A 13,938-nucleotide genomic window follows, 5' to 3' on the forward strand; every position below is an offset into this window, starting at 1 on the left:
TAATTTACTTGGATTAACAAAACAAAGTGAAGATAGTATTACGCCCAATATACCAGTACACACACACACACACACGCACACACACATGCACACAAACATGCATGCACGTAACCATCCACCTCCAGTTGGGAAAATCCTTTGCCAGGCAGCTTGCTGGCAGACTTTTTGAGTCTGTTTTATGAGGGTTAGGAGGATTTAACATTTTTACTTTATCCCTGTCTCACTGCACATTCATGCAGTACACATTAATAAATTAGCAGTGTCACAAAAGCACAGCACATGACGTAACCATGTAAAAACATACCGGAAACTATGTCACCCATAGGACCCCATGTCACCATTACATAATGACAGTTGGGATTCCAGCAATGCCAGAATTAGTAGCTTGAAATGTTTTTAGGGTCAAACCACACATTAACATCTGGCTGCTCACACTGTACAACAGAACTGGCTGTACTGAGACAAATCCCCAAAAAGCTGATGGTGTAAACAAGCCCTCCTCAATACCGCAGTTAATTTGTGATCAATGTAAAAAGAACACTCGCAAAAATCTAAATAATTTCCCCCCTCATCTGTTCTTATTAAATGTTTAATTGATTGACCAATAGGCATAGGCCTATGTTAGTTTTCCAAGTCATGCATTTTATGATAACATAAACAACATAGGCTTATCAATGAAATGACTTATCTTTGTCTTTCAACATCATTCAATTGCAAAGTGCATTATTGTTGACACGCCCCGCCTGGAAGCATGCAAACATACCGTTTGTCACCTGCCCTAACTAAAGTGGTAGCCACAAAAATCTCCGTTTGTATTCGCTGATGCGATCAGCTACGTGATGGCGCCGTTACCAAGACTGCCAATATTCCACAACATTGCCGCGTCAAAGGTTAACTTTATTTAAATTTGAAATAGAGAATTCCATCTGAAAACGGACGTTTCCAAGGTAAGTGGGCAATTGTCAAAACATTCCTTAAAATATTCCTTTAGCTAAATATGAAATAAAGATAAACAACATTTACATAATTTAACGATAATAAATAGCCGAATAAACCGATTTTGTCGCACCTTTAATACAGAAAAGTAGGACAAAGAGAGCAAAATTGTCTAAATAAAAAACAGAATGCGTGGTGGTCTGAAGAAACCCGTTCGGTGTAGCTAGCAGCGTAAATTAATAAAAAGAATTACCTAGCTGAATTTGGGGTAAAAAAACAAAAAAACAGAAAACAAAAACATTTTGATCAATTTGATATTAGCCTATGAGTATTTTTGGGGAGTACCTACAGCTATAAGTGTTTAATGAGTATAACATGTCTCAGGTGTAAATGAGCAGTCAAACCTGATAGGAGTAATTCACTCATTAGAATAATTAGCAATATTGCGCGTCAATATGGTAATGGATGGCTTTTTTTAGTTTGTGTTGGCTATTAGCTTTACAAACATTGCATCTTTAAAATGACTCTATCTGGTGCAAAAACTCTTTTGAGTTCTATAGCGTCTTGGCCTGTCTCAAGGCCTCTGTCACTCAGTCGAGAGCACATTGATCCTGCATAATAGCCCCAATGTGAAACACTAAACGGGACACAGGACATTAATACATCATATATCACCTTATTCTGTGTCACCTGGTTTCAGGAAAAAGAAGAAAAATATCTTCACTGCAATTCTGGGGCAAAGACACCTTCTCTGAAAAACTACCAAGATTTGGAATTTTCAAACGCAACCGGGGAAAAGACAAGGGTGTCAAAAATGAATGAGGTGCCAGGATGGACTCCGAGAGGTCGGAGTGATTGTGGACACCCAGAGAGAGATCAGCTACTAACCCAGCGTGTGGTGGCGGAGAACCAAAAGCTGGTGGACCAGAGCAACAAGGCCACAGAGCGCATGCAAGAGGACGTAAAGACGAAGCTCGGTAGCACGGGGAATTTGTTCACATTGATTTCTACTGCTCGGAATTCATTTTGATATTAGTCCATAGAACTGAGGAGGTGACATTTTGAATGTAAATATACTGCTCAGTCACTGAAAGTAATACAGACTTAGTCTACAGGTAATTGCTCTGTCAAATATAAAATATTTGTTGCTGTGGGAATTTATACAGTAAGTTAGTGGAATGGGCTATGCATGCTATGGGCAGAGGTGTAAACTCCAGGGGTCAGAAAGTCCTGCCATGTGTTTCTTCCACCCACTAACTCACATTTCACCAATTAGTTCTAATTTCTGGATGAATAATTGTACAAATGAGCAAATCCAGGTGGTTGGAGCAAAATACTTTTACTTTCTGAACCTGGATTTAGTACCTCTGAATACGGGACTGCTGAAGCTGTTGAACCCAGCCATTTCTTTGTCCAGCCCAGAGGGTCCAGGATGTCCGCATGTGGAGGGCGGAGTTCTACAGGAAGCTGAGCGAGCTGCTGGAGGAGATCGAGGCGCTCCAGGACCTCGGGACGAGGCTGGAGAGGGCGATAGAGAGCTGCTCCGAGGCCCGGTCCATCACGCTGCAGTGTTTGGCCGAGAGGTGACAGCGCCTCCTAGTGTCACTAATTAATAATACAACTGTGAGGCATCTTATCTCTCAGCAGCCGTCACTATCACCCACCAACACAGCCTTTAATAGGTGCATATTGGACTTTCATTACAGGCTGATGCACAAATAATTACATACATTATACATTACAGGATATGCGTGAGGATCCATTTAATTTCTTCTTATGATGCTAGTCATTGATGGTAATAAAGTATGTTATTTGGTTTTTGTTTTGGCAGTTTTTTTGCTTGTTTTGCTATTTTGTTCACTCTGGCGACCTTGTGGAGACAGACCTGTGTGTGTGTGTGTGTGTGCAGGCAGAACTATGTGGGGGAGGCACGTGACAGGGTTGAGGGTGAACTGATGAAGGACATGGAACTGGTGGAGAGAGTGATCTCAGTGCTGCACTCCACACTGAAACAGAGCAACGAGCAGATCAGGTGAATCGCTTTTCTGATGGGGGGGTTACTTGAGCAATAATTTATTCACATGGTTACTCTAAGTTACTTGGAGTACTAACCTAGAGGGCAAAGAGATTATTCAAAGTACTCTTGAGTTACTGAATCAAATATTCACCTGGATTCAGTCTCCGCCACCTTTCGTTTTGTCCTTTTTCTTCACAAACACAGATCTCTTTTTTGATACTCAGTTTTGGTTCAAAAAACAAAACCTGCACATAATTGTGAGACAGGTAAGGACAATAGTTGATTGAATCCAGGCCAGTGTACATGAAGCCAGGACTCGATGACTAAGCGTTTCCCATGTCTGTGCATGCCCCTTTAGACTGAACCGTTCTTCTAAGTACTTGCTGGAGAGGGACCTTCTGGACAACTTCCAGGCGGAGCGGATTGATAGCTGTGTGCTCAACACCCCCCCGAAAGTGCTGTGTGCGGAGGAGGCTGACCTCTCTCCCCCTGGGTACAGTGGGAGACTCGGGACCCGAACGGGACACAGTGTAACAGCAGTTTTTTTTTGTTCGCCAACTATTAGGAGGCATCTGAAATCATTTGGATGAATCGTAGTAACATAGAAACATAGTAATTGATAGTTCTCATTCCAACTCTAGATCTCTGGCTAGGGAAAACACTTCACAAAAACAAGCCATCTTTTGCATACCACTGTGGTAATGTGTGGTTATTTGCTTTACAGAAAATAATTACTGTACAGATAATAGGCCCTTGATTCAATGTCCTGGAAATGATGGAAAATGGGACATTTGTCCATTGTGAAATAATTTGAACACTTAATGATCAACAAGGCCTATTCTCTGTGCACTAAATCTCCTGTGCATACTTATGTATATGAAAAGACTATATGGAACTGAATCTACACTGACTGAGCACTTTATTAGGTAGACCTGTACACCAGCCTGTTAATGCAAATATTTAATCAGCCAATCATGTGGCAGCAACTAAATGCGTAAAAGCATGCAGACATGGTCAAGAGGTTCAGCTGTGTTTCAGACCAAATGTCAGAATGGGGAAGGAATGCGATCTAAGTGACTTTGACCATGGAATGATCGTTGGTGCCAGACAGGGTGGTTTAAGTATCTCAGAAACTGCCGATCTCCTGGGATTTTCACACACAACAGTCTCTAGAGTTTGCAGAGAATAATGCGAAAAACAAAAACGAGAGAGATCAGTGGAGGATGGCCAGACTGGTCAAAGCTGACAGGAAGGTGACAGTAACACAAACAACCACACATTACAACAGTGGTATGCAGAAGAGCATCTCTGAACACAACACGTCAAGCCTTTTCAGTGGTTGGGCTACAGCAGTAGAAGACCAATAAGTCGAATGAATTAGTCTAATAAACACCTAACACTGTGATCACTGAGTGTATAACAGTGTATGAATACATATGACTTCCAGTGCCACTGTGAGCCCAGATGACTGGAATGAGTTCACCAACATGAAGCTGTCCAGACTGGGCCAGCAGAGGAGGACTGGCCTGTCCCTGCGGGCCCAGGCAGAGAGCATGCTGGACCAGATGGCCGCAGACCTGCGCAGGCAGCACCAGGCCACAGGGGGCGTCATCGAGCAAAGCATCCAAGACAACAGGAAGGCCAAGAAGGAGATAGAGGACAGTCAGGCCAATGTATGTGAAAAACACCCTCTCTTACATAGCATCCCTACATTTCAGCTACTTGAGTGTTAATAGTGCCCCCTTGTGGACAATATTCAGCCTGCTAAACATGAGTGAGTGAGGGGCAGACAGACAAACAAACCAAGTCAAGTCCATGAAAGTCCATGAGGTGCTTCACATCAAAAAAATGGAGATACTTTTTTGGGGGCTTGTCCAGCTTAAAAGCTATTCCCCATGCAGTGAAGAGGCCCGTGCCAACTGTGGACAGAAATACTTGCAGGATGAATCATTTCCCATAAGTTCTGCCTATGGAGGAAGGGCTCCACTTCCCAAAATCATCTGGCCAATCAGGCGCCACATCTGCATGTGCCTGTTGCAAGGTCTGGGATCATAAAATAGGATGTCAGCATGAGGTCTGCTAGGCCACTCACATTGAGACAGACAAAAACACACATGCAGGCACATGCACACACACATGCACTCACATTTACACGTCAAACGGCTGACCCCCCCCCCCCCCCCCAGTTCTGTCTCCCTGTTTCTTACATCTGGTCTTTTGAAGTTCCATATGGCCTAATGGTGAAATTTAGTATTAGTTCCTTGACACAGGGTAAAGTATATACATTTAATGTTTAATATAGGTCTTTAGAATTTTTGGTGGTCTTTAAAGTCAAACAAATATATTTTTTGGGTTGGTTCTTGTGTGGAATTACAGTTTATATTCCCACAATCGGTGTCGTCGCACTTGAGGGAGGCACAGGGGGAAAGGCCCCAAAGTGTTTGTTTTGTTTGTTTGTTTTGTGGATATATTTCCACCGTGTTTATTATTTTCATTTCTGTTCTCTTTGTAATTGGCTTAATGGAAAGCACTTTGAGCTACATTTTATGTATGGAAGGTGCTATATAAATAAAGATATGATATTATAATTTTTTTTTATTATATAAAGATGATTAGGACTACAATATAGGTGAACTATTATTATATTTACATCACAAGCATATACCACTGTCATATTTGTATGTGCATTCAGTCCTATGGGCGACACGGATGGTGCAGTGGGTAGCACTGCCGCCTCACAGCAAGGAGGTCCTGGGTTTGAATCCCCGTTGGCCGGGGCCTCTCTGTGCAGAGTTTGCATGTTCTCCCCGTGTCTGCGTGGGTTTCCTTTGGGTACTCCAGTTTCCTCCCACAGTCCAAAGACATGCACGTTAGGCTGATTGGAGAGTCTAAATTGCCCATAGATATGAGTGTGTGAGTGAATGGTGTGTGTGCCCTGCGATGGACTGGCGACCTGTCCAGGGTGTATTCCTGCCTTTCGCCCAATGTATGCTGGGATAGGCTCCAGTCCCCCTGCAACCCTGTTCAGGATAAGCGGATGGATGGATGGATTCATTCCTATGTGCAATTTCTTTTGCTGGAACACAAACGGTTTTCCCGATAACACGTGTCATTTCTTATTTGTTAATGTTAATGACTAATACTAATGACGTCGCGCAGCGGATAACGAGGCCTGGCGGTGTTGCAGGTGCAGGCAGACGCGGCGCGCATGGATAAGAGCATGGTGTCTGTGAGAGGGACTCTGGAGGAGAAGCAGGGGCAGCTGAGAGCTGCGCAGGTGCAGCTGGCCGTGCGCGGTCAGAGACCCGGGATCGAGCAGTGCCAGGACGCCGCACAGCTGCAGCTGCTCGCCCTGGGGCAGGAGCTGTCCGCTTACATCAGCAGGTGAGGGCTTCTCTTACCGGCTTTCAGGCCCGCGCGCTTGTTTTCTGTGTTTCTGAACTTTTCGTGTCACCCTGGAGCTTTCCGTTTGGGTCCCGTCCTGATTCAAGTAAAACTATTGCTATTTTGGTAGAAGTATGCGTATTTCTCTGAGCTGTTCGTGAAACGATTTCCCACGTATGTTTTTTGCGTAATTATTGGACGAGGTTGATGAATGTTAAGAGAGAGAGCTGGTCATGGGAGGCAGAGGGGTGGGGGGAATTGGGCTCTGGGAGCTGGGTTAGGGACTTTTCAAATGACACTACTCTTTGGGAATGCTTTGTGGGTGTCTTAGATACTAAAACCAGGAAGAGATAGCTTATGAGTTCATTTAGCTCATTTCGCCAGGGTTATTGGTGGAAACAAAAACCTGCAGACACATTGGTCCTCCAGGCCTGGAACTGCCCACCCCTGGTTTTGTGTCACTTCAAAGCTCTTTTGCTCCTAGCCCACTTCCGCTCCCTGTCACACTGTGAGAGATGGGAAAATCCAGGTTCAGGAAGTAAAAGTCCTCCCCAGTATTTAGTTCCAGACACCTGGATTTGGTAATTGGCAATATCCTTCTGCCAGTGTTCGATCGTGTCTTTCTCGCTGGTATTACAACACTTTGGACTCCCACAGGCTAAGTGAGCGCTTCTCCCAGGCTGAAGTAGAGCTTCGCTGCCTGAACACGAAATACATTTTCCTGGAGGAGCAGGTCCAGATGAGGTCGTACGCCCTAAACATGGACGAGGCGACCTACGTGCTGCTGCAGCAGAAAGCCAACGCTTTTCAATTCTGAAGAGGACCGAGAGAGGACGTTCCTGATTCTGAACATATATTTTCAGGTTTTTTATATAATATATGACACGTTTATTCGATTGGATATAAATTTGTCATCTTGGGAATTAGGGGGGCTGATCATATCCATTGAAGAAATGTATGTGTCATGCCATTGTCAGTTGACTTGTATACAGTAATGTGAGTTTTTTGGTGTAGTAAATGACTCGCATAAAGATCTTTCCTAAGCACTCATTGAGAGGGAGTACATTTCATCTCCTTTGCAGTTTTGTCCATTATTAGTTTTACAGACAAACTGAATGAATGGTGCTACATTAATATGACAGACTATGGGAGAATGGAGGCTTGATGGAGAATGGAGCGCAATGGTGAACAGCAATGGGGCCCAAGTGACCCACACAGAAGAGGTACACAATATGGGTCATGTACAATGTGCAGTGTCACTCAATAATTACAATGATTCTAATATCAGGACAGCCAAAGCCTTCCTCTTTCTTGCACCTGTCCAGTATTTCAATACGGGGACTCAATACACTCTTGGTATGTCAACAACAATATACATTAGAAAAGTATTTTATTATTTTAGCAAAGCGGTATGAAAGACAGGGTCACTGCCAAACCGTAAAAAAACTCATTTGTACAACAGAAATAACCATATAGAAATATAAATTTTAAATGTAACAACATCATATTATTAAAAATAATTGTATTAAATCTTTGAATTTTAGCCGACTGTAGTAGTTCCAACACTATCAACATTATTTAAAAAATATATTGTTTCATATTACTATTAATTTTTACTTAACAGAAACATGTACATTTCTCAGTTAGGGCATTCCCAGTTTAATTCTACATTATTTTTTTGTTTTGCATCTTAACTCAAGTAGGCAGGAGAGACAGGTATTATTTCTGTTCAGCACTGTTAAAAAAAAGAAAAAAGTTAAAGGTTAATTATGCTGAAGATTCCACACACCTACCAATGACAACAATGGTTTTAATACTACAGCACGCAAAATCAATTCATATCAGGCTAAAACAAAATGACTGCATTATATTCTATTGTCACTTTCAAGGTGAGGCATTTCATAATTCAACAGACAGATTTCCTTATTTTTAAAAAATATTCGGCAAAGAACAGCAATTAAAAAGGTAGGAATGTTTCTCAGACACAAGCCTGAATGTGATTATAAACCTGATGAAGAGAAATAAATTAAGACGTGGTACATATGCCTCCTTGATAGCACTAACAAAATGAGAATTGGGCAGGAATAGAACTCTATTAATGTGTTTTGCTCCACAGACTGCAAAAAAAGACTGTTAACAAACTTTTTAGTCTTGTAAGACTTAAGATCTTATTTATGATCTCTCAAGTAGAAAATATTTGTTTTAAGTTAAATGTTTGCTTGACAAGTGAACTTTTCTTATTCCATTGGCAAATCTTGAAATGAGATTTGCTTGACAAGTAAAATTTTCTAATTTCATTCTCATTCCAGCAATGAAGTCAAACTGTCCTATCTCATTGCCAATATTTTCATCCTATCTAACAAAAGAAATAAGAGTTTAAGTCTCAATATAAGACTAGAATACTTGTTATTTTTTGGTTCTGATGTAACTATGGACAGGTTTTTCTACACAGATTAGTGTGTGAGGTACTGGCAGTGCTGCCTCAGTCAGCGGGGAGCGTGTTGGTGTCGAACAGCGGGGTGACGGTGCCGTCCTTCCACTCGATCAGGATCTCCCCTCTCTGCAGGGAGGGGGAGGAGGGGGGCCGCAGGGGGTGCCGGGTGAGGGGGGCTCTCTCGTTGGGCACGGGGGACCCCTGCTGGCTGACCTCCCCGGTCGGGACGTACGACTTCACCACGCACATCACCTTCTTCTTCCTAACGGCCAATGGGAGAAGGAGATGGAAGTGTGCATGTGGGTATGACATCACAGCAGCTCAACTCTTAAAAGTACTATTAGATAGATATACTTTATTGAACCCTGTGGGGTCATTTGTCTTCTGTATTTGACCCATCCTAGTTACTTTACGAGCAGTGGGCAGCCACAGGGGTTAAGAGCCTTGCTCAAGGGCCCAACAGCTCTTATTACAGCTACACCAGGGCTTAAACCACCAACCTTCTGGGTCCCAGTCATGTACCGAGATTAGGCAACAGGATGCCCAATATTTGTTATTGTTATACCGAGTGGAGAATGCGGTATACTACATATTATGTAGGGCGGCCTGTAGCGCAGTGGTTAAGGTAAAGGACTGGGACACGCAAGGTCAGGGGTTCTAATCCCGGTGTAGCCACAATAAGATCCGCACAGCAGCTGGGCCCTTGAGCAAGGCCCTTAACCCTGCATTGCTCCAGGAGAGGATTGTCTCCTGCTTAGTCTAATCAACTGTACGTCGCTCTGGATAAGAGCGTCTGCCAAATGCCAATAATGTAATGTATTATATACTCTCTTACATTGAGATCTCCTTTGGAGAATGTGATGGAAGTCTCACCTGTTGTAGTGAATGCTGAGGAGGAGGACGAGCACTCCAATCACAAGAGCCAAGGAGCTGAGAACCAACATAGCCACCTTCCAGCCCAGCCCTGTGAACCAACACACAGGGTCAGATCAGAACGCCAATGCAGTGCCAATACCACCCGATAGCATTCTCCTGCCTCATGGCTAGACATGACAAGTGGTGCTGGGCTTAAAAACTTATGAACCAACTTTTATTGGTAAATGTTTTTACAGATGTTACTGTCATAAAATGCACCGATAAAAGTACAACAGTTTTGTTCATTTGACATAACCTGAAATAATCTGTAATGCCATCTTGTGACAGTCACTATATCGTGTATGACAGTGTTACTGGGTCAGTCTTTTGGTGAGGGGTTACCAAAGGTTATCCAGTGTTACCAAATTCTTACCCCATTGGCAAATCTTGAAATTCGTAAAACTGACAATATTTTGGTTTTATTTAGCAAAATGAAGTCTCAATATGAGACTAAATACTTGATAAGACTGACTTTTTTTTTTAGTTTTTAGTTTTTGAGAGGGGGCTACCTGACATCATCCATGACCTAGGGGGACCTACCGTACTCCAGGCTGAAAAAAGGTGCAGCGGATGGGCCTGGTCCTCGGGCGGGGCTTGGGTCTGTGGTGGAGGAGGACAGGGAGGGGAGCTTTTCCTCTGAGGCACTTTCAGTCAGGTTTGGGGCGGTCATAGCACCTGTGAAAACCACAAGAATATGATCAAAAACCAAAATTAAATCAGGGCACAGAAGATGTGCAGCCATATGAATGTGCTCAGTTCTACTTTTCTACTTTGTTGGACTCTATGCTTTCAAATCTAGTGTGACTAAATCAACAATGGCACCAGAATTTGGCCCATTAGTTCCCATGCAGCTGCTAAGAATGTAGCCTTCCAAAAACTATTTTTGATGTATGGAGACAGGTCACAAGTCCTTGGTTAGCATCAAGTGCTTAAATGATTATGAGGATTGAGATAGCTGGGCTAAAGCTAAACTGTCAGCCATAAAATGGTGCTCTCCTTCAGTGGGTGAAGGGTTCTGCTAGACAGGCAGCAAGGATCATCAAATCTGGCCCTCGAATCCAAATCCAGCCCTGGTTTTCTTTTCCTCCAGGTAAATGAGTAGTGCTACTGATTGGCCAGACTGTCTTCGCACGCGACTCCCAGGTAAAGGGACTGTGATCTCATGATCCCTGCACTTACAGTGTTGGCCAGCTTTGCAGCTAACAAGGGTGCTAATGCTAACGCTAACGAGATCTACGTCTTCGCCGTTTTTGCCCTTACTCAGCCCGGGCCCATCGTCAACGCCAGCGGCGACGGATTCGCCGTCGACAGAGGCCGTTGGCATTGGCTTGTCGCCGTGGTGATGTTTGTAGTGCGGGGCCCCAGGTTCATCGCAGACGGTCAGGTTTCCCAGAGTCCTCCACTTACTCCCCCGGCCGCGCTCCCTGGCGAGGACGATGCTATCGGTGTCGCGGTGGGCGCTGAGGTGCAGCCTGTGCGCCCCCGGCCGCGTCAGGTGGCCCTTCTTGGAGCAGACCCAGGCCTGGGCTTCCTCGTACCCCACCGCGCAGGCATCCAGATGGACGGCCTCCTGATCCAGAGGCCGCTTGGCGCTCAGGCACTCCCCCGTCTGCACGTTGACCAGGGCCCGGGTGTGGGGCCTCCACTCCCACTCCTGGGGGGCCGAGCCTGGCCCACACTCCTCCAAGACCACGCCACCCTCCAGGGGCTGCAGACACCTGCCCAGCTGCTCGTTCCTGATGCTAAACCCCACTGCCTCTGGGACAGAAAGGGTTAAACACCAACGTGACAAAGCGCTGGGTTACAGAGGGTTAGACTCAAACATGACAAAGAGCTTTTAATCTAGAGATCCACCATCTTGGTGCTCTGGTGAACTACCCTGCTGAAGAATCCAGACCAGCTGGGAATCTAAGATGGTTTAAGTAGTATTTAGCTGGTCGTTTAGGCTGGTCCAGTTTAGGCTTGTTTCAGCAGGGATGATATCGAGGAACACAGCCAGAATTAGAATACTCTATGGTCCAGAATAGTGTCGAATGGGCATTAAATCGGAGGTTTTACCTGAACCCTTGCACACCATGGTGAACAACAGACCTGACAGCACAGTGAGTGGTATGGTAGCCCTTAAATCTCAACTGTTATCCTAACTCACTGCAGCACACTTCTTTCTTGTCACAGTGGAAGTGTCAAATAATCCAATACAAAGCGCCCTATTGAATACACCCATTCTTTAGTCCTGCCTGGATAAGGTGCAGTCAAATATAAACAATATAAAAAAACAATTCAGTAAACACATTTATAAGTTCATATGAAATAAATGCAGTTTGCCTCTAAAATGTCCCTCATAAAAATGTATTTTCATAAATGGAATTTAATAATACATTTGTATACAACTTGTAAGCAATAGCCTTACATTATTTCTCAATAATTCACAGCGATGAGTGATTTCTTGGCAGTACACCTCTATTTTTTACACAGTAACCAGTGTTAACTGAACTTGAAGTTAGTTTAAAAGAATTCAACTAGGGGCCACGTGTAGGCAACAGATTTAATGTGTCACCTAATGTTGCACCTTCAAGCGTAGACTGAAGACGCACCTCTTCCTACCTACCTCCCTGTAAACCTTAACTGTTGTCTTTACCTGTGTTATTTACTTGTGTCATTAGGATGATACCTTTGCTAGTTTTGTTTGGCTAGTTAAGCAGTTTATTGCGGTATTATTATAAAAAAGAAAGAAAATCCGATGCTCAAATAGGCCGCAGTCCTTGTGTTTGTTGTACAGGTAGCAGTTGAAATTGTACTTCCCTCTAGGGTCTTTCAGCGCACTTATCCCTGGTTATGGGTATGCATGTTGTACGTCGCTCAGATAAGAGCGTCTGCCAAATGCCATTAATGTAATGCAATGTAAATATTTGTATTTGTATATACTTGTGTTGTATTATTCACTTGTTCCGTTTCCGAAAAGCGGCGAGTACACACACGCTTTGCAACTCTTGCCTTTCCCATATCGTCTTTGCTCAACTTGTTCTGATTCTTGACCGCAACAACGTCGCTCCTGCATACACTTCCAACCAATTGTAAGCGTAACAGGTTTCGCGTGGAAACGTATACATTTGGGACCTTGACAGACCTTTGGAGTACAGTTGGCTTTTTGTGTGTGAGACAACAAACCCGCATTTTGCAAAACGCTGAATAAGCACTTCGTTAAGCTTTTCGCCGGATTGAAGTCTTTAAACCGTACTGTGTCGTTAGCTCAAAGACTACAAATATGCAATTGCCGTTAAATTCTGTAATAACGTAAGTAACAACTCATTAAAAGACGCAGTTCTTACCCTGGACAATGAGAACGAGCGCAGTGATAATACAAACTCCTCTCTCCATGACAGAGGCAAGTTCGTGTGTATCCCGTGGCAACCGCCCTAATGCAAGGGCGAATCGAAGCAAAATTGGTTGGAAAAAGTTCAAAGAGTTTCAAAACACAACTGAAACTGAGCGGAGCACAGCTGCTGATTCTCCAACGATTTTACTTCCCACTCATGAATGCGAATCTGTTCTCGTTACTAGTTTGCTTTCCAAGAAATGTATAGGCTAACGACCTTTTAATATCCTAATTGTGAATATGTAGTCCATATGGTGCGGCTGCAATGATAATATCCCAACTGTTATACCTGCCCCGTAGAATGTTTTCTCCGAAATCTAAATAAACCAAGCTCTCAAGCGGCTATACTTAAAGTCTAGAGTCTAGGCAATGTCCACGCTTTGGGCGAAGAATTTGGAATAATGGGCTGTACGATGAATGGGCGAGGATAGAATGCTAATTAGGCAAGAATAAAATGCTGTCTGCTTACAGACATACACCGCACACATCACAAAAGGTCTGTTCTTCAGTTATATGAGCACTTTGGTGGTGGGGGGCGTTCACCTTCCTCTTTGAAGCCCAGCCCCCCGTAGTAACTGGAATAAAAAACAAACTAGATTATCTATTCCAAGAGTGTTGAACAACACGAGAAAAAGAATGAATGATGCACCGATTTGGCATCGCCGTTCATAGACCCCTCCACTGTGGAACTCTAAATGGAATCCTCACCATCGGTTGATATATGGGACATCCATTATCTGTGGTTAAATGAAAGAGCCAACAGTGATTTAGGTCAGTTTAAAACAAATGTTCTGGGCGAGAACCGTTTGAAATGCGGCCAACATTCTTAGGTAAGCGCCTGGACGACTTTTTATTTCCACTGCCTGGAGATCCGAA

The 13,938-nt window shown here is 43.7% G+C and overlaps 2 protein-coding genes across 3 annotated transcripts; one reads left to right on the plus strand and one right to left on the minus strand.

Moving 5' to 3' along the window:
• Nucleotides 1–786: 786 nt before the first annotated feature.
• LOC133139862 (tektin-1-like) lies at nucleotides 787–7,166 on the plus strand. The gene is made up of 8 exons (XM_061259310.1): nucleotides 787–947; nucleotides 1,637–1,913; nucleotides 2,354–2,519; nucleotides 2,846–2,968; nucleotides 3,312–3,446; nucleotides 4,401–4,626; nucleotides 6,141–6,337; nucleotides 6,995–7,166. The coding sequence occupies exons 2-8, from the start codon at nucleotides 1,751–1,753 to the stop codon at nucleotides 7,152–7,154; spliced, it is 1,170 nt and encodes a 389-aa protein (XP_061115294.1). The 5' UTR covers nucleotides 787–947; nucleotides 1,637–1,750; the 3' UTR covers nucleotides 7,155–7,166.
• Nucleotides 7,167–7,710: 544 nt separating this feature from the next.
• On the minus strand, nucleotides 7,711–13,572 carry si:dkey-245n4.2 (uncharacterized). 2 transcript variants are annotated; one of them, XM_061259584.1, is made up of 6 exons: nucleotides 13,352–13,572; nucleotides 13,016–13,102; nucleotides 10,947–11,444; nucleotides 10,227–10,361; nucleotides 9,645–9,735; nucleotides 7,711–9,033 (listed from the first exon to the last, which is right to left on the minus strand). In XM_061259584.1, the coding sequence occupies exons 2-6, from the start codon at nucleotides 13,062–13,064 to the stop codon at nucleotides 8,820–8,822; spliced, it is 987 nt and encodes a 328-aa protein (XP_061115568.1). In that variant the 5' UTR covers nucleotides 13,065–13,102; nucleotides 13,352–13,572; the 3' UTR covers nucleotides 7,711–8,819. The 2 variants fall into 2 exon arrangements, with proteins under 2 accessions (XP_061115568.1, XP_061115569.1); XM_061259585.1 differs by having other exon boundaries at nucleotides 11,094–11,444; nucleotides 13,016–13,572.
• Between the last annotated feature and the right edge of the window lie 366 nt (nucleotides 13,573–13,938).

The sequence above is a fragment of the Conger conger genome, chromosome 11 (genome assembly GCF_963514075.1).
Source record: "Conger conger chromosome 11, fConCon1.1, whole genome shotgun sequence".
Classification (NCBI taxonomy): Eukaryota; Metazoa; Chordata; class Actinopteri; order Anguilliformes; family Congridae; genus Conger; species Conger conger.

Coding starts and splice junctions, on each gene's coding strand:
- LOC133139862 (XM_061259310.1), top strand. CDS start 1,751: ATGAATGAGGTGCCAGGATGGACTCCGAGAGGTCGGAGTGATTGTGGA. Junction 2,969..3,311: donor CAGAGCAACGAGCAGATCAG/GTGAATCGCTTT, acceptor ATGCCCCTTTAG/ACTGAACCGTTCTTCTAAGT. Junction 4,627..6,140: donor TAGAGGACAGTCAGGCCAAT/GTATGTGAAAAA, acceptor GCGGTGTTGCAG/GTGCAGGCAGACGCGGCGCG.
- si:dkey-245n4.2 (XM_061259584.1), bottom strand. CDS start 13,064: ATGGAGAGAGGAGTTTGTATTATCACTGCGCTCGTTCTCATTGTCCAG. Junction 11,445..13,015: donor GCTCGTTCTCATTGTCCAGG/GTAAGAACTGCG, acceptor TTTCTGTCCCAG/AGGCAGTGGGGTTTAGCATC. Junction 9,034..9,644: donor CTCAGCATTCACTACAACAG/GTGAGACTTCCA, acceptor ATTGGCCGTTAG/GAAGAAGAAGGTGATGTGCG.